At 41.8% G+C, this 26,719-nt stretch overlaps 2 protein-coding genes and 1 long non-coding RNA gene across 5 annotated transcripts in view; all 3 read left to right on the top strand.

The window, feature by feature from the left end:
* Positions 1-6,553, top strand: part of hipk3b (homeodomain interacting protein kinase 3b) — a 30,401-nt gene extending 23,848 nt beyond the window's left edge. The window contains exons 8-17 of one of the 3 annotated variants that reach the window (XM_019895857.1): positions 498-621; positions 1,132-1,253; positions 1,390-1,514; positions 1,809-1,985; positions 2,715-3,050; positions 3,126-3,272; positions 3,379-3,626; positions 3,834-3,885; positions 4,730-4,869; positions 5,458-6,553. In XM_019895857.1, coding sequence (XP_019751416.1) covers positions 498-621; positions 1,132-1,253; positions 1,390-1,514; positions 1,809-1,985; positions 2,715-3,050; positions 3,126-3,272; positions 3,379-3,626; positions 3,834-3,885; positions 4,730-4,869; positions 5,458-5,966 — 1,980 coding nt within the window. In that variant the 3' untranslated portion in view covers positions 5,967-6,553. The remainder of the gene's footprint in view (positions 1-497; positions 622-1,131; positions 1,254-1,389; positions 1,515-1,808; positions 1,986-2,714; positions 3,051-3,125; positions 3,273-3,378; positions 3,627-3,833; positions 3,886-4,729; positions 4,870-5,457) is intronic. The other 2 variants (XM_019895859.1, XM_019895858.1) reach the window with 2 other exon arrangements.
* A 991-nt stretch (positions 6,554-7,544) lies between these two features.
* Positions 7,545-11,925, top strand: LOC109531533 (uncharacterized). Its single transcript, XR_002171194.1, has 2 exons — positions 7,545-9,859; positions 9,914-11,925. It is a non-coding gene; the product is annotated as an uncharacterized LOC109531533 (long non-coding RNA).
* An 863-nt stretch (positions 11,926-12,788) lies between these two features.
* kiaa1549lb (KIAA1549-like b) overlaps positions 12,789-26,719 on the top strand; it is a 47,273-nt gene continuing 33,342 nt past the window's right edge. Inside the window, exon 1 of the mRNA XM_019895860.1 lies at positions 12,789-13,952. Within this exon, the coding sequence (XP_019751419.1) occupies positions 13,736-13,952 (217 nt within the window). The 5' untranslated portion in view covers positions 12,789-13,735. The remainder of the gene's footprint in view (positions 13,953-26,719) is intronic.

The following is a 26,719-nucleotide window of genomic DNA, read 5'->3' as shown; positions in this document are numbered from 1 at the left end:
TTCCAAAATATGTCCCGGTTGCAAGGCTGACGTTTGCATTTTAAATCCAGGAAACCTCTTTGATTTCGCCTCTTTATTCAACCTCGGGAGACCATATTGAGTGACATGCACTACAGTAATAAGGACTTGTAATTGTTTAACCTCATGACGTGCGGCTTTGTGTGAACAATCATGTGCAACCACACAGAAGCTATAGCAGAAAAATATAGGCCCAGTTCTCAGTATCCAGTAAATGTAATGATAAACTGCATGAATAGTGAGGCAGAGGCAACATGCCCAAATGGCATTCGCACACTACAGTCTCTATTTTATTACATTACATTTAGTGCAAATTATAAATAATTAAATTGGACTTCAAGTTGGAAATACATTTTTGGGACGTGGTTCTTTTTTTTAACACCATTTTAAAATGTGTCATCAAAATGTATTATTATTATTATTATTATTATTATTATTTTTATTTATTTATTTATTTATTTATTTATTTATTTATAAAGGCATTAGCGCCATCTGCCCCCTCGGTGTTGCACCCAGGAATACCATTACAACCAGGAAGTGGACAGTTTGGAGCCAACGATTCATTTCAGCAGGCACTCATCTTATGTCCACCCACCATTCAAGGTAGGATGTGTACATTTTACACTCATTTACAGTACATGGAAATACATTTTTGGGACGTGGTTCTTTTTTTTAACACCATTTTAAAATGTGTCATCAAAATGTATTATTATTATTATTATTATTTATTTATTTATTTATTTATTTATTTTTAAAGGCATTAGCGCCATCTGCCCCCTCGGTGTTGCACCCAGGAATACCATTACAACCAGGAAGTGGACAGTTTGGAGCCAACGATTCATTTCAGCAGGCACTCATCTTATGTCCACCCACCATTCAAGGTAGGATGTGTACATTTTACACTCATTTACAGTACAGGTTGTATTTATAAGGTCGGTTATTCTACGTTTGTATGTGTCATTGGATTCCTTTTCACTTAATTTTGCTTTTATAGTACTAATTCAAATCAAAAGTTATCTCACGGCGTTTTGCATTTGGAGCGGTTCAAGAACCATATTCCTCAAACATTAAGAAACCAACTGTAACCAAGTATTCTGTATTTCATCCCTGCAGGAATACCCACCAACACTGTGAAACCAGCGGCCTACTCTGTTCGAATGGAGGCCTCTGTGCCTCTGGTCACTCAAGCGCCCCCAATCCAGCCCATCCAAATCAGACCAGGAGTTATCACGCAGGTAGTGCAGTCGCCCAATTTTGAAATCAGAGACAATGCTATAATGTGGAGTTTTTGTGAATGACATGAAAATTGTGTTTGAACGTGATCACTAATGAGATAAATGTGTCTCCTTTGGATTCTCTGCACTAAAACAGGCCTGGTCAAACCGAGCCCAGCAGATTCTGGTGCCCACTTGGCAGCAGATGACATCAGTTCCCCCAGCGCCAACCACTTTAGCATCCGATGCAGTGGCCGGCCCACCGAGAGTGGGTGACTGGGGGTAAGCTGAATCTGAGCTGTTAGTCATGCCTTGTAAACAATAATGCACTTCAATCCATTGTTTTCAACCATTTTGGCTACATAGTATCATACAATATCGAGAGTAAGTGTGTCATTAGCTTAAGTTGTTTTACTACTGAGTGGGATTTGGTTGCGCTGCATCACAGACACAGAAAGCCGTCTCCTTTGAATATTAATGATTGGTGAGTCATATGTGTGTCCTTTGGGACTGAGACCATTTTGTCAGTAATGCTGCTAAAGGCTTTTGGCTCAATGTGCAATGTTCTCGATGCAGGAAAGTGCGTCCCCATGGTAACCATTACAGCTCAATGATTGCCCACCCTCAGCCGTTCCTAACCAACCAAATGACCATGCCCGCCCACCAGCCAATAAACATAGGCATTGCACATGTGGTGTGGCCGCAGCCCGCTGCCAACAAGAGAGCAAAGCCTTGTACCAACAGGTATGTCATGTGAGTTGCTTTATTCAGGAAAAATTAAAATCAGCAGACACAATGCATTCCATTCACTAGTGCTGCCTCTATTGTGCCTCTCTTATGATGGGAAATAAAGTAGGAGGACTATTAAAAACACCTGCCATTTGGCAACTACGGTTGTAATTATGCACTTTATTGAGTGAATGGCAAATGCCATTTAAAAAAAAACCACACTCAAGTCATGCAGTGAGTCAATGTCACTCACCGGGTGTTTTCCAGTTTATCTGCAAATGAATTCTTTTGCAACCAAAAGCCCTTTCTCTGTCTTTTTTAATGGTTCATAGTTTGATGTTTCACAAAAGCAAAACATTTAAATGTTGAAATCATTGTTGCGCTTAACATGCTTCCTGTGACAAAAAGCTAGGTTTTTTTTCTGCTTTCTGGTCAGAAACCACTGTTTTTATTGTAACCAACCCATGTTCCACTGCCATTAGTAAAGAACAGAAAAGGCTAAACTTCTTTTTTTCTGGTGAAAGAAGAGACTCTTGGCAGGTCCAATGCTTATATTATCACAGAACACAATATTCTGTGGGGTTTGAAAGATCCTTCAAAATGGTGGCAATATGGGGATCTGCTTTGTCAAAAGCTGGCAGTGAATAAGTTCATTCAATGAATTTTACATTCGGTGCGCCCAGTGAAGATTTAACTTAATTATCAACGCTCTTGTTCATGATGTGATGGTGACATGTTTTTTTCTGCCCACAGAGGCAGCAGCTTTTCCCAAAACACAAACATCCAAAATCTACCATGCCAGTCCCCAAAAATGGCTGATACAGCAAAGAATGTGGAAGTGGCAGCAGGGGAAGAAGCTAGGTGCCCCGAAGAGGGGCATGCTGTTATACAGGAGCAAGAAACAGAGCAGGCGGAAGAGGAAGATGACAACGACAACTGCTGTAAAGTAGAGCCGGACAGCGAGGACCTCTCGGTTTCGCAGGAGCAGCGGCACGCCATGGTGATCTCGGAGCTCACCAGCCCATCAGTCAGCGTCATCAGCATCAGTAGTGACGAAGAGGAAGGCGCACAAAGGCACTCAATGGGCGAGTGAGTATACAATGCCAGGTTCCGAGAACAAAAAGGGCTTTGGCTCAGGTGTAAATGTCTTTTTATCTTTGTCAGATGTAAAGGAAGTGCAGATTGCGAGGCATGCCAGAGCACAGTTGACATGGAGAGAGTGTGTTCCCTCAGCAGCCCCGACAGCACGCTCAGCACCAGCTCTTCAGCCTCCGTGCAGTCTAGCACGTCACCCTGCAAACATCCCAACAGGTATGATCAATACAGACTATCGCGATAAAGCCCTGAGCGACAGTGTTTTGCCACAACAAAGTGTCGTCAGTCATGTTTCCCCCCCCCCCTCTCCTCTCGCCTACAGTATGTCTGATGATGAACAGGAAAGTGGGTGTGACACAGTGGACATTTCACCTGCCTCCAACGGCAATAACAACAGTCCCTTTCCCGAGCGGCGGTACATGGTAAACAGCAATCAGAACTGCAAGCCTCGTGTCACTTGCGTTGCCCTGGAAACCGAGGCCAGAAAGCCAGCCCTGCGTACGGCCGCAGTTCCTCCGATGAGGGTACTGAACAACAACACTGGCGTCGGTGAAACACCTGTTAACACAGGTAATGCTGACCGCATATTGTGCACTCACCAATGCGCCAGTAATGACTTTGATGTTCCATTTTCGAACTGACTCATGCAGATCTCTGTGTTAGTGTATCGTTAAGTGAGTAATGACCCCTGGATTCCTTGGCCACGCAGGAGAGCAGCAAGTGCTAGGTCATGGTAGCTCAAAAGTCTAGTCACTACTGCTGCTGTCTGCTCTACAGGTCACATGGCCTGGGATTACGCCATCTTAGTCGGCCACAGAGGTTCTCCCAGGTGATTATGGGTGACCTGACTGATTTATCTGCGCCCATCTACGGAATGGATGTTTATTTTCTGCCAATAGTCTAATTCCAAACTGACTCTGCTAGCCTGTGTATCTGTGTGGAAGTGAGCTTCATAAAGCTACACGTGGCATGTGGGATTTGCTTCGCATTAACTATTCAAAACGTGGATGACTACTAGTCAACACATTTCCTGGATGTCATCAACGCAAAAGTTTGAACATTAAATTCATTCACGCGTAGAAGAGGTTTTCCACACGCCATGAGTAGGGTTTATAACAGTTGTGGCCAGTGGGACGTCAATGTGTCTTGACCCAATGTTTATTTAACACTGCCCTGCCCCACAGCACTATTTTTACATGCTCAAATTGGGGCTAGGTAAGGCTGCAATGTAAATCCTTCACAGAAATCATTCAGTCGTATCACCTTTCATGTCAAAGTCATGTCTCACCTCCAACCAGCAACTGCGGCCCCACATAAAAGGGCACGGCTTGCTATTCCGGGGGTACCAGCTATATTTATAGCTGATGATCTGGCGTCTCTTTAAGCTCTATGAAAGAGCTTAGTTACCAGTTCCTCCCTGATCCCGCAAATATGTCTATTTATAATCTTCAAGATCACATTCAGAGGAGCCACTCGACCATGTTGAAAATTCTGAGTTGATCAAACTTCTAAAATAGCAGACAACTGATAAAGCCTTCTGCCACAATTGTTGTTTGTCATCTACTTTTAGCAGCGGCATTCTTTTGCTCTTCTGACTTTGCAGCACAAATTAAATTTACACAAGAAATGAATGTCATCCTCATCTCTATGTTTCTCCCTCGCTTCTCACTCAGTTTTGGAGTCTTCATACCAATCCAAAGGGAGAGGCCCTTCTGGGCGGCATCATCACCACTCTACTCCCCTCCTCAACCGTTCCCAAAAGATCACCCCTTCATTCCAGCCCCAGCAGCAGCAACCTTTAGGCTTTGGGCAGGTGAGAACTTGTAGCAGTCACACCCTCGTGCTTGCATGCCACTAAGTGAGTTGTCGGACTGCAATGGAGATTTCCCGGAATAAGGAGGGGTGAATTGAATGATCTTATTCTAAGATGAAACAAATATGATCTCAATCAGTGCTTCTCCAAGTGTGGTACGAGTACAATTGAGTACTTGAAAGAATCACGCAATTAAATACAATTAAAATGTATAACATTTAAAACATGAAATAAAATCAAGCATAAGTACAGTACAACACATTAGCATTTTTGTTTTTCCACATTTGAGTACATTTTTTATAACTTGCTTTGCAGTGACCTTTAACTAAATCACTATATAAGTACATTTTTTTTCTTTTCCATATTTACACGCAGTGCTAATGTCCAACCCTGGCCTAAAAAGTTTGATAACCATTGCTACAATGTAGATATTGTTTCCCCAATATGCAAATTGGCCATATTTATTCCTTTCCGACAGCTTTGCATTGGATTTCAAAAGTTGAAATGAAAAGCCTGGGAAACATCACCATCTAGTGGCAAACACATGTATGATATTTGTTGTTGAAAACTGATTTGTATCTCCTCCAGGTCCAGCATTTCACTTCCTGCCACCAGGAATGGAACGGCAATTTTGCCCCCCGCAGACCGCAGGCCTTCATCCCCCCTACCATACATGGGCCCGCATTCACCCTGTCCCACGGCAGTCCGAACCACTCTGCAGGCCATCCCCACCTTGGAGGGCACCCGCACTCCCAACCCACCTTGTTGTCCTATCCCCCGTCTGGTCCTCTGGTCACGGCCGCGCCGGTGGCCCACCTCTTGGCCTCCCCCGGGGCCTCGCGTCCCGTCCTTCAGCCCGCTTACAGCATCTCTCACCCAGCAGGCATCGTGCATCAGGTCACAGTGGGCATCAATCCGCGGCTTTTGCCCTCCCCCACTTTGCATCCCCAAGGTCAATTCAAGCCCCTCTTCCCCCCGCATTCCTACATTGCCTCGCCGGCCTACGCCGGTTTTCCACTCAGCCCCACCAAAATAAACCAATACCCCTACATCTGAGCATGAGTACCCAGGTACTCTTCTCACTACCCGAGGGCTAAACGCACGGGGCGAATTCTGTCTTAAACCACAAGCAACATGGTTTTTCATTTCGAAAAACCATGGCACAACCACAGAGAAAGCAAGCTATTTTTTGAATCATGTCGACTTGGGTGTAATTGAACTACAAGCTTTAACAGGAAAAGGAAGAAAAAAAAAGAACGATGTTGGAGATTATTTGGGCAAAAAAAATCTGAAGGAAATAATGTATGAATGATTGAATGAATGAGTAGTTAAACTCACACTTAATGTGTTTTGCACATTTGATATACCTTTGCATTGGATCTTCTACGAATACTCCTCAAAACAGGTAAATAATTGGGGTGGTGTTGAATAGTTTGACGTTGCACCCCCGATCCCAGCTATTTTTCTATATTGCCTTCTTACATGAGCAAGACACACCCACATTTGTAAAGCCATCCCAGTCTCTAGCTCTAGATTGCCAGATGTCGTCTACGGTGTTTGTTGTACCGCGTTCCGAGTATTTGTACTTTTTCAGTGTCTTTCGGTGTTTGCAATGTCAAAAGTCCATTGCGCGATTTTAAATCGGGTCGTTCCTCACGCTGCATGTGGTCTTGCATGAGCAAAAGTGTAAACTGAACGATCCATAGACGTGGCTCTTATCATTTTGTGTGACAAGACTCGCTGCATTGTATAACTGTCCCCAGCCATAGTGCCTTACATATTGTTCATGTTACTACTTATATATGACTATATACAAGACTATTAATGTACTGGACTGCAGCACTTGAAATTCCAATCGCTTGATGCATCCTAAGTGTGTGTGTGTGTGTGTGTGTAGGTGCGTGCGTGTGCGTGTGTGTGTGAGAGAGTGAATATACATATACAGTGGTACCTCTACTTACGACCATCTCTTCATACGAAATTTTCAAGTCACGAAACGTCTCAACAGGAAAATATTGCCTCTTGTTACGAAAGAATTTTCAAGATACGAAAGGTAAAAATACAGTATAGGCTGCTACTCGCAGCTCAGAGTTTCCTGAGCGCAACATCCTGATGGCTGCTCTGCAATTGGCTATTACCAAGCATCATCCTGTCATCCCATTGGCTGACAGAGACCACGAAAGAATGTGTCTATGCGTATAGATAGATAGATAGATATGTGTCTATGCAGCGTCCTCGTTATTCGCCCCTCGAGCCATGAGGTGTTCCGATAGTTTTACGTAAATGCGAATCACCCAGAAAAAGTGTTCACCATTCGGGCAATCGCTCACTATGCTGATGTTTGCCTTGGACATCTTCAAAGGATTGTTAAAAGCCGACAAGCTTTTTACATTATGCTCAACTCTCATTTATTGTGCAATAATGTAATTGTAACATGCATTTGTTACATATTTTGATGCATTTTTAGGCTTCAGGAAACAATTATGTCTAAATTTTGGGGGGGGGGGTGGAACGAATTAGGGCATTTACATGGAAAACGCGTCTCTACCTACATTTTCTAGTGAAGAATTTTCTTGCAGAACCAATTAATTTTGCAAGTAGCGGTACCTGTGTGTGTGTGTGTGTGTGTGTGTGTGTGTGTGTGTGTGTGTGTGTGTGTGTGTGCGTGCGTGCGTGTGTGCGTGTATATATATATATATATATATATATATGCACATAGTCTGCATGGATGTGATGGATCGCAGATGGCGGTGCTTACACTTTGGAGTCGGTGTATATTTCAGCGTGTCGTAAGTTCCTTTTCCGTTCATGCAAGCAGAACAGCATACTTTGCTGCTGCGGATGCTTTGCTGTTTGATTAAGGAGAAAAAAGCAACTTTTATTTCTCTGAATGAACTAGTGTACAAGTGCAAGTACTGAGTATTGCTTCATATTTGATAATCACTTTCTATTTAGTGAAACTCTGATTACTAACAGTATTTGTACTGTTTGACGAAACTGCAATACAATCTCAATAGTCGCCTTTCCCCTCCCCACCCGTCTTGGTATCTTCATTTGGACTGTTTTCACTTGGTTTCTTTGGTGTTTTGACATGCGTGGGCATGGCTTTGACTAGGTAAGGAAAACAATGCAAATTAATATGAATTCACGGTATGGATTTTTCTAAGCCTGAGCAAAACCATGCAGTATTCGATATACACACATATATGGACGTATATTGTAGAGCTAGAGTATTTAGTACCAATGCTTGATGAGGTGTGAGTTAATTGTGTGCAATTCTCTCATTTATGCATGTGTGACAAAGTTAACTTGTCCCTTACATTTGTTGATGGCTAAAGGCTTCTCAGTGTCGACTGCTTCTTTTAAACATTCCGTCAGGGAGGATATATGTATACATATATAAATATATACGGTGGGAGCAGGTGTCAGCAGTCTACATAGCATATATCTATATATGTAGATCTGTGTTTGTGTGTGTGTGTGTGTGTGTATTTTCTGTTCATTTTCGGAGTTAGTTGTGTATAATTTTGTCTTTAATTTTAAATGAAGTTGCTTGGCAGCACCAAAGACTGTAATTCATTTCCCGAGCAAGGTAGCTACTCTTTGCATCAACCTCACTTAGAACGTAGTCGTAGAATCGGGGTGGATGAATTAAAAACAAAACAAACATGTACTTCAACGCGGCCGAGGTTTTGTCTAGCTTATTGGGCAATTAATAAGTCGGATCATTTCTTTCTTTCTTGAATGTATCATAGATAAGCTGCTAAATGATGATTGCCACTTCGATAGCTGTGAAATTAGGTGATTTCTCCTGAGTTTGAACCGAGCGTTGTGATTTTGTGTGTGTGCGTGCGTGCGTGCATGTAGGTCCCTAATTACCTAAAATTGGAGTGGTTTTGATTATTTTTTTTTCCGTGTTCCTATTTGGAGTGTCATTGTAACTACTGTATTGCTGATAATGAACACTAGTTGCATTTGTCGTTTCTCGAGGTGTGCGCGCGTGTTTATGCATCAGTATTTGATCCTTTTTTTCAACCTATCCTTTGGGCTCATCCTAGCATATAAACGACGTATCGACGTAGAACTTAATTTTTGTATGTTTTCATATTGATGTTTCGTACACATTTAGAAACCGTAGCTTGCAGTATCAATTTAACTTGTACATCAAGAATATTCTACCAGTGCAGGAGCACTGTGATAGGACATCTTAAGAACATCATTGTGCATGTTAAACTCACTTAGACTCACCACAAAGGAAGACGGATTAGACGACGTGCCCAAAAATGAATGAATTTCATCCCTCCAAAAATGTTTGAACTGATTGAACCTAGTATTTATTGTTAGAATGTTTTTATCTGTTCAATGTTATAAAAATATCAGCTTTGCCTTGCGTTCTAATCGCTGCCCCCACCCCCACGCTCTTCTCAATGTTTTTAATTGGAAAGCTGCCATTGTCGTGTGGTCTTACTGAAACTGAAGCAGTGCGAGCAGCACTGTCTCTTTGTGCCTTGAGATTCAGAACATTCGAGATGCATATTGGAGGAGGAACTTAGGGCGAGAGTCCATTAACCCTGCGAAAACGATATGAGGACAAGTCTTGGGACACTGGCAGAAGGTGAAAATTGCAGAAAAGAATGCTTTTGCCCATCCCCTTTGCCTGGCTCACAATTAATCGTTTACATCGAGATCGTACAAAACGGCCTCGTCAGAGCAGTGACTAACATAGTCGCTCCATTTTATTTATTGAGCACTAAAAAAAAAAAAAAACAATTACAGATTAAAGGGTCAAGTCTCATTGCTGTGCTTTATGCCAAGGAATAAAAATGGGTTTTAAGACTTGTTTTTAAAAAACGGACAGCGAAGGGACCTATCTAATGTCCACCGGGAGGTCATTCTGTCTTTCGGTACCGGCGACGGTGGGGGGGGAATCTCATCTGTGAGATTGGAAAACATTGAATCTTAAAATGAACTCTAAAGTGCGCAACAGCCAGTGGTGCGAAAAACATAGAATCTTAAAATGAACTCTAAAGTGCGCAACAGCCAGTGGTGCGAAACTGGAGTGAGAGTCCTTTGTTCTCCGTCTTATGTGCTCCAGTTAGGAGGTTAGTGGGAAGTGTTTTGAAGCAACTGGAGACATTTGTGAGAGGGCTTGCCGACTCCAAAGTAAATTGCGTCACGGGCATCTTGAGGTGTGATGACGGCATTGATTACTGTTTCAAAGCACTGTCGTACAAGAAAAATGCTTCACCTTTGCCAGCTGCCCGAGGTGGGAAAAAAAGCGCACATTAGCTGAGGCTGTTTAAAATGAATGCAATTTTTCAAATGGTAATTTATTTTTAGAATGAGGAAAATTAATACATTTGCTTTCACACGGTGATGCGGCATCCCCTCAGTTCGATAATCTGATGAGTGATCACATCAGTCCAGGCAAGGCCACTTGGGTCGCCCCTTTTTCATGTCACAACAGCAGCTTGGCAAAAGGAGGCTTTCGCAAGCGGCGTAAAAGAGTTGAGTGTTTGATGAGGTTCTAGTCAGGCCTCTGGAATTCTTCCAAAGTCAGTCATTCCTTCATCAAGTCATTGCTTCATGCGCCGTTAACAGAAAAGAGCCACATCTGTTCCCACTGTAATGAAAGAATAGAGCTGTCTTGCTAAAATGAGGAATTAAGAATCTGCGGGAACTAAGGGATATTATCCAACTCTAATTGATGACTCACGGTCAAGATGCGTGTCCCAAGACTTTTGCGCGTATAGATGACTGTTCTGATCAGTTTATAGAAACATGAGAGGATGGCGCCGAGTGGTGGATTGTACCAATAATACACTTAAACTTCATCAACATCATCATGGCGTCACCCATTTTTGGATTGTCACTGGCTTGAAACAGCGAGATGCAATACTTTCAACATTTTTGCCGTCATTGCACCACACAAGTGTTCTTAGATGAGCTGTTTATTGACATGAGCTTGCATGTGTGTCACTTTGTTTTCGTCGAGCACATCCGGTAACACTGGCTTTGGGGAATCATGGAACTTCTCTTCTTGCATGTTGATTTTTTTTTCTCCACTCTTCGTTGTTGAATTAAGGAGATTATTCTTGCGGATTTACGGCGCGCTAATAGGCGCGATACGTTTTCGACACTGATATGGTTGTATGCTTTTTTTTTTTTTTTTTGCTTTCTGACGGATCATGACGGTGTTTAATTTTGGACACGAAAGCTTTCGGCGACAAGGCATGCACTTGGCGGATGATTACTGCTTAAAAGTTTGCCAAGAATGCGCATGGGGAAATGTCATCTTGTGTTGTGGTTCCTCCCAAAGTATTCACCAGCAATGCGACGCACGAGGAGATGAAACCTATTGTTTGGGATTTGACCCCTCACCATGCTTTACAGAAATGTGTGTTTTCTTTTGGAGAATCCGTGTAACATTTAACAGATAAAACAGTTTGTAAACTATTGTAGTTTTGAGTTGATGACAAACAAAAAATCTTCTGCTGCGATTTTATCCTTTAGAGCTGTTAATTCAGGTTCGGTATTAGTCTCAATGTGCTACTGTGTTCCCGTTTTGATTTGTTTTGCTCGATTTTGTTTTTGCTTGTGTTCATCCCTTTCTGCAGAGTTAATTCATGCTGCAAGTTATGGAATTATCTGTCTAGATGGTTCATCAAATACACTTGATTATGAAATCTGAGCTATTACTGTTTAAAAAAACCCTGTAGATGATTGTGTGGCTTTGATGGTTTTTTTCATTTGTTTTATTTGCTTTATTTTTTATTTGTCTGTGCTACACTAGTTTGCCATGTAGCAATTGCACTGTGCAATATTTACAGTATGAGAACTGGGAAACTAATATGGATGTGATGTCTCTTTACAGTTTGCGTTAGTGTTTCCTCTCTAGTTCTCAGTGATTTTAGGTGTGACCAAGCCTTCTCTACTTAGTCACATTAAGCGGGTTTTCCAGGTGACTCTTTTGGTGAGTGTCGAAGTAAGACTTATAAATGGTGTATTATTGTTAAGATTCACTTTGAATTAAAAAAAAAATCTATTGACACGGTGTTGGGGAATTTCTGCTTGTTTATTCATTTTGGTCTGAGTGGTCAGTGGATGACTGAATCCTTTTTTCAGTGACTCAGAATTTGTTTCAGTTATTGTCTGTAAAACAACCCAAATTCCAAATGAAATTCGAATGTTGTTAAACATCAATAAAAATGCAATAGTGATTTGCAAATGATGTTCAAGATATATTTAATTGAATATACTGTCCAAACTGATAAACTTAGTTTTCAGCAAATATTTTTGTAAATTAACCTAATAGAAACCTTAACATGACAGCGAGTTTAACCCGACACCCCCCCCCATTGTACTTTGCAAAGTAATACACAATGGTGACATGGCACATTGCCATGAGTTGCCGCAAGGTGGAAGCAAAGGACTACTTTTATGATGCTCTACAACTCACTTGCAGCACCAAGATTCCACCAGATGGTGACAGAGCAATACTGCCTGAAAACAGCAAATAGGTGATTTTTTCCAGCGAATAATGGAGGATACGTTCACAGGGGGAATTAAAAACGCCGAATTGCGAATGTATGTGGGTTCACTGTATATGTGTACTTCTTCAGTTGCCTCCAATAGTATTTGAGTGGCAAAGTCAATATTTGGGTTTCAGAACAAAAGTTGAATATGAGACAGAAATTCATAAGCCCGACTTTTTTTTTCATGGCACTCACATCAACACTTCGCACATTTTTTTGAAGCCACCCACTTGCAAGTGCAAAAGTTTTGGAACGTGTGACTGGTGGGTGTTTCAAGTTGCTTAGGTGTTGTCTTTTAAATTGATTGCTTACACATTCGATAGTGTTTGTTTTTGGAATTTGGGTTTCACCTGTCAAAATGAATTCGCTATTAAGCAAACATAAAGGCCAGTTACCTGTCTATGGGATGAAAGCAAACCATTTGGAAGCTCAGAGAAGAGGGAAAATCAATCAGAGCTATTGCACAAACATTGGGCCTAGCCAATGCAACAATTTGGAATGTCCTGAAAAAGAAAGAACCTACTGGTGTACCGAGTAACGGACAACAGACGGGTCGGTCAAACGTATACAACAAATACAACCTGGCCGTTCTAATACTTTTGGAGGGGAATGTATCCGTGCCAGCAATGTATCGTGAGTGAGAGGCAAAACAATTGAATACTCCTCCATATTTGTTGTAAACATTTTTGAACCAGCGCTTTGTCATTCCCCTCACCTGAAGATCTCTTATTCAGCACAGTGATTGGGAGTTGGCCTAAAATGAACCTGTCACGTTATTGTTTTGAAGTGCAGACGAGTACGCTTGATGACGGTGGCGAAATACTGCAGTCACAACCATCCTGCTTTTATTGCCTAGTGCTGTGCTGACCCCGTGTGGACAAAAGAAGGTACAACGGCCAAATGACGTTCCAGAGAATTTAAAGACGAGTAGCTTAACCTGTTTGTATAACCGGTTGTACGCGATCTTTTTTTTTTCTTCTCAATAGTCAACCATCTAGCTAAATATTTCATACATTGGACACCGGGAGCTGCAGCACAATTCGAACCTTTTGGCAGTGTGTGCGCGCTCCCTGCACCACACGCTGATGGTGATGATGATGATGATGATGATGATGATGATGATGATGATGGGTGGACCGAGCGGAGGTGGACCGGTAGGGCTCATTTCCTCATCTGGCTTCACCGCAGCGTCAGGCACCCCGAAGCCCTTGCACCCTGCACCCCCCTCCTTCCTCCCTGCAACCCTGGCCGCAAGACCGGATCACAAGCCCGCAGAAGCCTGATCCAATGTATTATTTACGCGCCAAACTTCAGCAACTCATCCACCGGATATGGCTGCCGGTCTGAGGAAGCGTGCGCCGGGGGCAGCCTGGGCAGCAGACCCTGCACCGGCGAGGGATGCCGGAGGAGGAGGAGGAGGAGGAGATGAGGGGAGGCGTGCAAGAAGAAGGAGCAGGTGGAGGAGCGGAGCGGTGGGAATGCCTGCAAAGTGTGCGCTGTCGGCTGGGATGTTTTTTGTCCTGCTCCGGTGTTCTTTGGCCGCAGAGGGTAAGACACACACACACACACACACACACACACACACACACACACACACACACACACACACACACACACACACAACATGCAGATGGATGCATCATCACCATGCGTCTCCAGCTGTCTCCCTCCGCCGTGAGTGAGTGTTGTGTTTCACACGGCATTGTTGTGCACACTATTTGCTGCAGGCTGTACGACCCACTGGATGAATCTGGGCTCACCTGAATAGCTGGAATATAACACGCTGCATGTCCATTGTTAATAAACTGTGTCACTTTATCAGGACACCTTATGAGATCCAATACTGGAGAATTCTGCATGTTTAACATAGTATTTATTGTTGATTGTAGAGGTGCCCTTCATCATACACTGGGAAAAAAAAGATCCTTTGGATTTACTTAATTTGAATAAACTAGGTGTATTAGTTTTAATTATGTGAAACCGAAAGTCTTTTTTTCCCCCTCTGGACTGAGAGATTGGGACTAGTCACTTATGTTTCACTTCTCTAACCAAGATATTAGAAACCACTCTGTGTGATGCAATGCAGCAGTCAAATATTTGAGAGCTGTTTCTCATTTTTTGGGTAATGACCATTATCTAGCAAGAAGTAGAGAGTCTTTTTCAGATTATCTCAAGACCAGACAATATGGATGACATAAAATAATGAGCAAATGCATCCATCCATCCATTTTCAAAACTGCTTGTTCTCATTATGGTGATGAGTGAGCTGACGGCTATTTTAGTTTAATCTCTGGCAAGAGGCATGTGCACTGTGATTGACTGCTTGCCAGTCAATCACAGTACACATGTGACAGTGGTGCCTTATTGTACGAGTTTAATTAATTACATGGTCACATTCGTATCTGAACACTTGCATCTGAAATAATATTAACACATTGAGATGAATGGAAATGCTATTAATCTGTTCCAGCCTCCCATTTAAAATGTGTGATGTATTTTCATCAGGGAAAAAATAGAACTCCATAATATTGTACTTTATACAAGTATGAAGTAAAAGCATAATTTAACATAATGTAAGAAATTAAACAGTTATACTTCATAATCTAATGCTGTAATACAATTAATTGTGCTGTTTCTTAACTGTGCACCCACTTTGGCCACCAGGAGGCAGTATAATATGCAGACATAGAAAGGGGAATAGCATTTCTATTACTACTCTGACTCTGTAAGATGCTGTAATAGTTTTTGTAGAGGATAAATAATATATGTCTGTGAATATTACAATACAATCTATCACAATGTGTTTTTCATCCATCCATCCATCCATTAATTGATTCATTTTCGAATCCGCTTATCCTCACCTGAGTCACCGGCATGTTGGAGCCTATTCCAGCTGTCTTGGGGCAGTAGTCGGGGGACACCCTGAACTGTTTGCCAGCCAATCGCAGGGCATACATAGATGAACAACCATTTTAGAGTGTTCCATTAACCTGCCATGCATGTTTTTGGAATGTGGGAGGAAATCGCCGTTTGTAGGTTGTCTGGCTCACAGACCACACTGATGTAAACGGTTTCGAATGGTCTGATGTGACATTTGGGTGCCTCTCACTTCCCTTAAATATGTCTGGAGATGCGTGGCATTCATCATCCGGTTTCTCAGGGCATTGTTAACAATGTAGCGGTCATTAGCATGGGATGTAGCCAAAGGATGTCCGCTTCCTACATCTTTCTGTGACTCTTCCATTCTCTCATTATCTCAGTTCCAACCTGCTGATGACACTCTCTGACACGCTAAGCTAAGTGGCCACTTCTGTCTGATAACATTCTGTTTAAAGCATCACAATGGCAACGTACTGATCATCCATTGTTAGGTGTCGTCTTGGTCTCATGATGTCAAAATGTGAAGAGCGTGATGAGAACGACTGTTTAAACACCAGCTTTAATTGAACCAGGACATTTATTGGTGGATTCAAGGATCAAATGCCTGTTGTCAATTTTGCCGTTAAGGTCCTCGTTGGATAACGGCAACTTGTGCAAACAGTCCTGAAACATTTAACAGTTGAACATGGGCATTCAAAAGCTGAGAAAAGGTTACATTAAGTTCACCTCTAAAGGTTTTAATGCATTTTAGGTGCGTCTTGATATTTCACCTGAAAGTCACATATCCTTAACTTTTTGTGAATAGTGTATTAGAGCCACCAACTGATAATGTGCTTCCACTGCACGGAAACCAATATGAATGGATGGTGCTCTTGTCACACAAACTATTTCCTCAGCCCACAAATTACAACTGCTTAAAAATCCTCTTTGTCCTTTAAAAAAAAAAAAAAAAAACCAAAAACCTGACATTAACCATGAGCATTGTCTGTAATAAGTTGAAGGGAGTTATTCTGGGAATGCAAGGCAGTGCAGTCGCACGCTTTTCAGAGCATCTGGGTCAGCACTAATGACACACATAATGTTGCCAAGTGTAGGTTTATCTCTGGGGTCAAGGTTGCCTGTAAAAACGAAGCTTGCTCACTGATTAAGCTGCATATTGTTTTCATTCTCATATGACTTTGACACAACACGCGACATTTGCCCCAACCAAACAAAACGAGTGCATATAAGCCAGTTGTGGAGGGGCACATATTTAATATGACTCGATGTGCTGACTGTTAGGAAGGAGGCTCTGATGAGAGAAGCGGTGCTTCAGCAGTGATGACTTACCACCACATCACAACTGCACACACACTGCAATACTGTCATCTCGCATTAGAAACAATGTGCTGCAAAAATGTTCATTATACTGCACTGTTTTTCGGAATGACAGTTGCTGATAGTGTGCCCCCGCATATTGCCAGATTTGTGTGTGTGTGTGTGTGGGGGGGGGGGTGGCGGTTGGGTCTTTTCACAATTTTGTGGCATTTTGATGCCAATGAACTATAGTTGAGGAACTTCATATGGCTAAAAGCACGACTTTGCTACCATCTTGTGGCAACTTGGTACCAAGAACTATGTTATGGTGAATTTGAAGTGCTTCAATTCGACAAAAGTAGGACATTGTCACCATCTTCTTGCATCTTAATACCAATGAACTATGTTGACTTGAATTGAGTAGCTTCAGTTAGGCAAAAGTAGTGCTTTGCTGTCATCTTGTTGCCAAGGGACTGTATGAATTAAGTGGAGGCACTTAATTTCTACAAAAATTGGGTATTTGCCACCATCTTGTGGCATCTTGGTGTCAATAAACTATGTTGAAGTGAGGTTAACTTTAACCCTTTCATGCACCAATAATCATAATCTCTAACCTGATAAGATGATAGGCTGTCCACGGTAGTAACCGCTGTCCCTGAAAGGGTTAAAAGAAGCAGTTGACCCAGGAGCTGCGCATCCCTCCTCTTTTTGCTTCTTATTTTTCTGCCTCTGCCAGCGTGACTCCTTTCAAAGCCGTCACCAATGTTAAAACTATTTCCTGGAAGTCAGTTTACACAAACAACCACCGTGACTCACCGTCAATAACATGCGGCTGAACATTTCCCTCATTTTACCTCACTGCGGTGATTTAGGGCACAGCGGTTAATTAACTTGGGAGTAAGCTTAAGATGAATGTGCCTGATCCAGATCGATGTTTGCCTCCATAGATGCAGCTTGTGCTTCATTGCTAAATCAATACGCAAGCATGTTAAAAACAGCGACGCGCTGTTCAAAACGTCAGCGTTTCGATTCCGCTCACACTCCATCTGTCTGGAGTTCTTGCAGGCCAAGCGTTTTAGACCCGAAATTGAAAACGCTGGTGTCAAATAATTAAATATTTGTCGGTGCTGGAAATGATCTCCGAGAGGTTCTTTGTCATATCTTAATGAAGTTTAAAAAGGCAAGCTTGCCTGAGTGGAACACACACATGAAACGAAAAAGGCAAACATGCCTTCTAATTAGTACAGTGTACCATCTGCTCGGTATTATCCCCAGTATAGTTCAGTGCGATCAAGGGAATATTTGTTCTTTGTGTTATGAGCTACATCCATATTTCTCTCCAGCCTTATTCTGTGCATTTACGTGCTCGTGCGTGTAAATGGCAGACAAAGCTTTGGCTGTGGTGCTGCCTCACAAAAACCAGTGGTTCTGATTTATAGACATACCAAAAAACAAACAAACAAACTAACTAACGTTAGTCAACATTAGTTTGGTCCGCAATGAAAAGCTGAATAAAGTGAGGAAATATTAGAGCCAGGCCAATTTAGATTTTTTTTAGATCTATTCTGATTCTGATAATTGGTTAAAAAAATAATAATAATAAAAAGCCAATATCCAATTAATTGGCCGAATAAAAACTAAAACCCAAAGAATAAAGTAAGTTTTGTTTTGATCGCTTAACACTTACAATAATAAAGTTATGAATTACAGGCAGATCATTTGACTGTTTTATAATAATTTGTCCTGTAGTATTTGTTTAACATTACAAGTTAAAGGACCATCAACAAAAATTTGATTTTTTATTTTTATTTTTTGGCAGATGTTTTTTTTTGGGGGGGGGGGGGTTGTATGTATTAGTGTAAAAAAAAATGGCCGTTTTTTGGGGACTATTTAAAAAAAAAAAGCTAATATTCACCAATCAAATCAGCCAGTCAGTTAATCAGCCAAGCCCTCCAAAATATTATCTTTTGCCCTGTAAGCCTTTATCGCGAAAGGAACCATAATACTGTAGCTAACTAATGAACCCTGCATGAATCATGTTCAGGCAGGAGAATGACATTTTTTCTTCTCAGTCAATCAGCAAAGAAATGAAAAGAAATATGTATCCACTCATTTTCTACACAGTTTATAGGGGGTCATGGTGTTGGTGCAGCTTTTCTCAGCTGACCTTGGGCTCGAGTTGGGATATATTCTGGGCTGGTTGCCAGTCAATCACATATCACATACAAACGACGGTTCACACTCATATTCACAACTCTGGATAATTTAGAGTCAATTCAATTTACCTTAAAAAGCATATTTTTTGAATGTTGGAGGAGCCTGAACTACCCAAAGCAAACCAACACAAGCATAGGAATCAAAAATCTAAACCAGAACGTTAACTGTGTGGCGCACATGCTAACCACTCCTGCTATTTGCTGTTGCTCCACTGCAACCTATTTTGCATGAAATGTATTCCGGTCACAGCATTTTAATTAGAGGTTATAGTGAATGGCACTTTGTTTTCCTGTGGCTTGACCCCTTTTTGGGGATTCTCACGACCACAACTAACAAAGAATGATCACATTGTCATGTAAAAACACAAAATTGAATTCTTTTGTGGACATCAGTCCTATTGTTTTACAAACATGATTGGATGGGGTTGCTGGGGTCGGTATCTGACATGATGACGTTGTATGTCTGACGCTTCAAGTAGGAGTGGGATTTGCGTTTATGCTAAGATACCTGCGATTGGCTGGCAACTGGGATTGGGTCCAGCACGCCAGGCGACCCTTGTGACATTAAGCCGTTCAGAAAATGAATGGATGGATAGATGGTAAGATCCTCGTCTCTTTTAGTCTGTACTTAGACTGTACTTACTTAGCACTGTAAGGTGAAATGAGAAGCATCGTGGCAGGTAACGGCGAAATTACCGATCATTCAAGTCGATGAATCCGGTAACCATTCCAAGAAAAATACGATATTCCTTCATGGCAGGCCATATTATTTCCCCCCCAAATTTTTGAGACAGTCGCTTTAAACTAAAAGTGAAAAGGAAATATTCATGATATTGCAATATTAATTTCCACCATTTTACACAGTCTTGAATTATTCTGCGCTTCAAAGTTTCATGGGATTTCATTACATGAACCACCACGTAACCTCAAGAAGTCATGAGATGACCCCATGTGGTGTCCTTCAGTCCCTGAAGTTTGACTCGGGACGGATGGCTTGCACTGGTCGTTTAAATAGCAACCCCCCCCCTCCCCCCCATTATTCCTGGTTTCTAGCAATCGTGTCAAGGAGATGAGTGGAGGAACCCATTTGCCACATCAGTGCCAGTGAAGCATCACAAACTCTGAGCACATTAAAGGGAGAGTTCAACACTTGTTGAGGTCTTATTAATGAGTAATCCATCTTTTCGAAAAGTCTTTCGGCCTGCATGTTTAAACACTTTTGAGTGCATCTCACATTTGGAAGTAATCTCAACAATTTTCACATATGTTTTTAATGGACAAAATTACCTCTTCATTTCCCTGTGCCTCACATTTCAGCGAAATTGTGTTAATATTAAATTGTATTTATGAAATACTGCTTTCCAACAAACAACAAGTCTTCTTGGTGGAGGAAATCATAGTTTTTTTTTAGGGTTTTTTTTTTCTCCTCCCCGGTACAATCAAATGCTAGTTCAACCAGCCTGCACGACACCACGTGTACTTTGTCGTCGCTTGTATAGCAATAGTTTGATTCATGCCTTTGTTTTAGTGCTCTGTGGTTGCGGCGTCAGTGTTCAAATGGCACAACCGACTCCCAGAGTAACAGGTCATCCCAGGCTTAATCCCAATGTGCTGTTGCAGGGCTCTGGAAAGATGTCTCTTTACGCGTTTTTCAAACCCATCAATTCTGCATATTGCAGTGTAGCAAATAGCAGTTTGCTTCCCCTCATCCTTTGGGGATGTGCTGTTACATCATTTCATTGTGTGGGTGTGATGTTTGTCTGAGATCGCCACTCCCATGACTTTGTGCAGAGAGGGGAAATTATGGTCTCCTCCCTGGATACCTTGGATTTATAGGTATTCATTTGCCACTATCGTTTTCATCTGGATTGTGTTCTCATTTTGTGTGTGTGTGTGTGTGTGTGTTTTAAATAATCTCTCATAAAAGGCCCGATTTATGAAAGGTTTACATGTGTGTTCTGTTGTACTTGCTTGATTCCTTATTTTTACCTTTTTCGCATTGAAATGCAACGCGACTGTCTTTCTTTGCATCGCAGCAGTACAACTCGAGCAGGTCAATGGAGGTGAAGAGCAGCATTAGAGGGTGTTCACCTTTTAGTGTTACCCGTATTTGTTCCAGTGATGATATTGCAAGTCAGTCCCTTTATTCCTTCGTGGTAAACATCAGAAGAGACATGGATGACACCTATTAGGTTGTGTTCAGCGGAGAGGTCATAGAGATGCACATGTTCATATTCCACCATTGAGAGGATTACATAAAAACAACACTGGTGGTGATTAACTACCACGTGCACCTCTCATATATGCCACGGCAAAATTGTCCCGTAGCAAAGGAAGGGAGGAGTACTTACAAATTTTGTGTCTCTGTATAGTACACAAGTCCCTATAAACAGTTATGCACTTTTTAGTAAAATGACACAACATAATAATGTACTCGAGTTTATTTTGCAGTACCACCCAACCCCCCCACACACAGACACACACTCCCCCTTCCCCTTATGTGACAATCGTAATCGTAATCCATTGATTTCCCAGGGTTCTTTTTGTGCCTGCGCTTTCTCATCCAGTTTATGCTCGGCTCTTTCCTACATTGTTATTTGAAACAATCTGTCGTGGTGATGTTAAGACCACCTAAAGGAGAGGATATAATCATGATTTTCTTTTTTTGTTTTCCAAATGGCATCTGAGATTAGCATTTGATACCTCCGTCCATCAAACATCTCCATACTGGCATGTAATGATTTGTGCCTCGTTATTATTCAGAAAGAAACTTACCATCTGGGTGGGTTCCTGCGAGGACGCCTCTTTTCAGTGTCTGTCTGCCTCTGAGCTCTGAAATAAACCCGCAGCACCGCTATTGCCACACTGGGCGGAGGACGTGCAGTATGTGAAATTTAAGACTTGAGCCCTGATGTTCAGTTTAATGACATTTTCCCAATTTAATCTGAGAACCCAGCAAATGGTTTCGCCTGAGCACTCATCCATCAAGTTGTCCCTTTTCCTAACATTTTAATAATCTAATATCTTCTTTTATTCATTAAAGATCTAATTTGTTCTTCAGTAGTAGTCTCTGAGAAGCTGCATCACATATTGGGGCTTGTGGACTCGTGTCTCACATAAAGTCCCGTCATAATGGACCAGTTTAAATATTCTTTCTTGTGTTGAGCAGTGCAGCATGTACTGAGATTTGATGTGTATTTTGATTTAGATATATTTGTCGAAAGAAAAGCCTTCCCACGAATAAACATCATACCTCTAATTGACGCCTTTATACGCTTTGCCTTTCAGTTCATGACCATCGCTGGCTAATCTACAAGGGAATGCAGTAATAGAATGTACATATTTTATACTGTCTTTTTTTTTTTTTTTAATAGCAGATCTCGTCATTATGGGATGTGCTGGACCCTGTTTCAGCTGACTTTCGGCGATAGGCTTGGGTATAAGCCTGGACTGGTCTACATTCAATTACGGCTTTATCAATAATGGGCTCATAAACAGTGCTGTGCTCGAGTTGCATATGCAGGTTTTCGTGAACTTGTTTGGGAATTTGATTCTTTGCATCATGCTAGACGTTTCGGCATACCGAGGATGTTACCTCTGGCATTTGTTACCCCTCACAAGGGTCGCGGGGCATGCTGGAGCCTATCCCAGCCATGCCTATTCCTGATGAATCGCTTACCTTGTTCTACAGTGCTGCCTATAACCCAGCGGACTTTGTGTGAGAGGCAAGGTACACTTGTTGCTAGCCACCTAGAGACAATCATTTTCACTCAGACTCAAACATAATATTGAACATATTGAAAGTCTTTGAAATGACTTGTTTGTTTTCACGACAACATGCAAATTCTACACAGAAAGGTCCAAGTGAGATTGCAACTCCCAACCTTTGACTGTGAAGCAGACTTGCTAACCACATGCTCCACCAGGCTGCCCGCCTCTGGTGTTGATCCAAAACAAAACCTCCACTCTCTGTCTGAAATTTCCATGTAATTATCATAAATATTATGTAGACCGCAGGGAGCTCTTTGTTCGCTAAATTGGTTGCTAGTTTTATAATTATATTGAATAATTTGATTGATTACTGCACAGTGAGAGGGGGATAAAAGTCAAAATACATTATACTGTCATAGTCTTACTTGTCATCGTCTCAACATAGCATCCCAAATATTGGTACAGTCCCGCTGCTCAGCATCTGTATGCCTGATGTAAAGGTTGCAGCAGTGTGATGGGAACCTGTCTATCATGCAGTGTCGTTGTGAAATGAGCGTGGAGATTTCTTCCCTCCCGTTTCTTGACCTCATTAGAAACATGACGGTGGGGTGTCCACTGCCGTCACGACATCCGCTGCAGTAACGTGGTGGTCTGCCTCCTCGAGTCGCCAAGGTTTCCCTTGCAGAGCTGATCCATCAAGCTGTCAGGGCGAACCTACGGAGATTTCGTTTGGCGCCAGCTGTGGAGCATCAATTTTGAGCACGTGATCGTTGCGATGTGACACACAAAGCGGGGATGCTGTGATGGCGCCCATTTGGTGTGTTATTCAGTTATGTGCGGGAAGAAGCATTCCTCATTCACGTTTGTGACACACTTTCCACTACCTCCTGCGGAGCAGTCTCTGTTTATACTTTATTTTTATATATAGTAAATGCAGTCTTGCATGGCACATGCGGTACTGTACCATAAATTTGAATGGGAATGGTTCGTGTAGCTGGTTCATAATTGACAAAAGCAACAAATAACAAAACAATACTCCACCTCATGCTTGTAAAGTAGTAGCTATTGCGCAACATATCCAAACTCACTGTTTCAATCTGATTTCAATTTACAGCAGCATACATACAGTTCGTTTTTTTTAACCCCGAATCCTTCAAAATCTCATGCGCTAAAGTAGGCCTGTATTTGATTGTGCCTTGCAGCTTGCAGACATCTCGGACTACAGAGCATTGACTCTTGAGTCAGTATGTCGATGCTCAAGGTTTCAGTCGGCTTTAACTGAAAGCTTAACAGACTTTCCTCACCTTATTATCCTTCATTGTTCGCTTTACTTCAACCATTTCTGGCCTCGGCCAACCCCTACTGCTCCCTTTTGCGAACAGATTCATCTGAATCAGTAGTGTGACTTTATAGTAAATCGCGTCTGCATTGCGTAGTTATAAAGCTTTAAACAACGTATATTTGTGCTCAAACAGAAACAATGCAGACAGACAGACGATACATCACTCACAGGCATATATTCTTTCTCCTTTGCGAAAAATGACAAGTATTCTACTTAGTTGCAAAGGTCTTCAGTCATTCATCATCAAATCTTTGTATAGTATGTCGGTATGTATTATACTTCACACCAGAAGGAGTAGCACACTGTCCGTTGAATTAAAGCATGAAACATCAATTTTCCAATCTGCTTACCCTCACAAGGGTCGCGGGCGTGCTGGAGCCTATCCCAGCTGTCTTTGGGCCAGCCAATTGCAGGGCACGCATAGACGAACAACCACTTATGCTCACAATCACATGTAGGGACAATTTTGAGTGTTCCATTAACCTGCCAAGCATGTTTTTGGAGAATGGGAGGAAACCGGAGAAGGAGACAAGCGAGACTTCTAAGGACATTTAGCCCCTTGTGAATGGGAGCGCACGAGGTTTGTGTGCCTTTTTCTGGAATCATTTGCCTTTGTATGCCATTTGTATTTATGTTTCAAGTCCGTGTTCATGACCAGTTCTCATGACTTTTTTTTTACAGGTGCAGCGGTTGTGAAGGTTCTATATAAATAAAGCTGTATTGTATTGCATTGTATGTATTGTATTGTATTCCCTGTAGCATAGCACCATCTAGTGGATGCATAGCACAACCGCAGCCACTGTTGTAGCTTCTATTCTATGCGCCTTGTGATGCAGTGTGCCCGATTTATGAAAACCGTTTTCAAAACAGGCCATTCATTGAAGGTGCGCCTTATAATCCGAAATGCCTTACAGTGCAGAAAAAAACAAGTCCGTAATGGTTAATTAAAAATATTTTACAAACATTTTTGTTGGTGCTTTTTTTGTTGTCCTGGAATGCATAAATGGCATTTGTATTCATTTCTATACGGAAAAATTATTTGAGATATGTCAATGGTCACGATACAAATTAAACTCGCAGGTCAAGGCACCACCGTACTGATAAACAGGCTGTCAGTAGACTGGAGAAGCTTTGACTTCCTCTAAAGTGTCTCCTCGGGCCCAATTAAATCGTCCGAGGTAGGGACATGTGATCGCTCTCACATAGTCATACCGGAACATTCTCGGCTTGGCTTTGTGCTCATTCTGTCACAGCAGATGACCAATCCTTGAGATCACCTGCACACATCACCCTGCTAGGAGACTGAAGCCTTGTCTTCCTACACAGACAACAAATGTGACATTGTAGATCGTGAAACTGTCCTGTGCTTATATTGTGTTTCTGTGAAGACACCACAGCCTTAGGCATCAGGACGGCCACATTTTATGCAAAGCACTTACTCTACATTATGCATGTGGAATCAGTGCTTAAGACGGTAATTAGCTAACTGAATGTGTGTTGACTTGGGTTCTACTCCACTTCCTTCACACCACTTCACTTTTGTTGTGATAGCTTTGCATGTGTAAACCTTGTAAACAAATAGCCATTATAAAAGACAATCTCGAGATCTCTTTTCAAGTGAGGAATGAATATTTAGACCGTGTGCCAATTTATTAATACTTACAAGTGGCTTACATTTTTTTCCCCCTTCCTTAAGAACGGGTGACGCTAAGTGACAAACTACCGCAAAGGTAATCATGCATCCCAATACGGTAGTGGACAACCACACAATCATTTTTTCCCCCACTGGAGCACAATAATAAACATAATTTTGTCAATCATCGTTTTAAAGATATAAGATAATAAGATCCTTTTTACAACAAAATATTCTGTATTTAGCACTTGGAGTGCTTGCTATATTGCAGGTTAATGGAACACTCCAAATTGTCCCTAGGTGTGATTGTGAGCATGAACAGTTGTTCATCTATGTGTGCCCTGCGATTGGCTGGCCACCAGTTCATGGTTTAACCCACCTCCTGCCCAAATACATCTGGGATAGGCTCCAGCACTCCAGTGACCCCCGTGAGGATAAACAGATTAGAAAATGAATAGATGGATGGATTAATATTATTCACTGGTCCGTTACAAATATTCTAAGTGTAAGAAGTATGGTTGTTGTTTTAGTCGTGCCTGTGCATATTTTTTTAATGTTGCCAAAAACTAAATGCGTTTATCATCCCTTGGTAATTGGTATAAAATCTGATCACATTGACGATATTTTCACGCTAATACAGCCGATTGTGAGTCCGAAGCTACATTCTGCACATTTTCTGAGTTGGCTTTTGTAATTTTTTTCACTGCATCTGTAACATTCTAATTATTTGCTTGTTACATTCCATAAAAGGAACACTCCAGCTACCACTTTGCTTTAAACGATTGCTCCTCCCTTGTTGGAATGGCGGCACCCTGGTACAGCTTGTTGAGCTGAGGTTTCGTGGAATCTGCTCACTCTTGAGTGATATCAGGGCAACCGAGGGTTCGATCTTCAAAGTTTTGTGATACCTTTGAGTCATATTTTTGTCAACTTTGGCTGAATTCTACTTTGCACTGAATTCAGGATCTTGTTGCATCGGGCACATTTGACTTCAAATCCTCCGCATAGTGCTTGTTATCATGAGAACATTCTTGATGTCCCTCTAAAAGTGAATTTTCCAATTAATGAAAATGTCCCCATCAAAGGTACGAGGTCTGCCAACTTAAGTAGAGCAAATGCATAGCTCAGAAGGCGAAGTCATGCTCACCTTGTATGTAATCTCATTAGCCGGCGCTCTCCCTTGACCCCCGGCTGCCATTTCACATCCACCATGTCAACTAGCGGCCGCAATCCCGAG

Source organism: Hippocampus comes, unplaced genomic scaffold (assembly GCF_001891065.2).
Source record: "Hippocampus comes isolate QL1 unplaced genomic scaffold, H_comes_QL1_v1.1 scaffold80, whole genome shotgun sequence".
NCBI classification, from domain to species: domain Eukaryota; kingdom Metazoa; phylum Chordata; class Actinopteri; order Syngnathiformes; family Syngnathidae; genus Hippocampus; species Hippocampus comes.
This window is presented reverse-complemented; position numbering and strand designations above follow the sequence as displayed.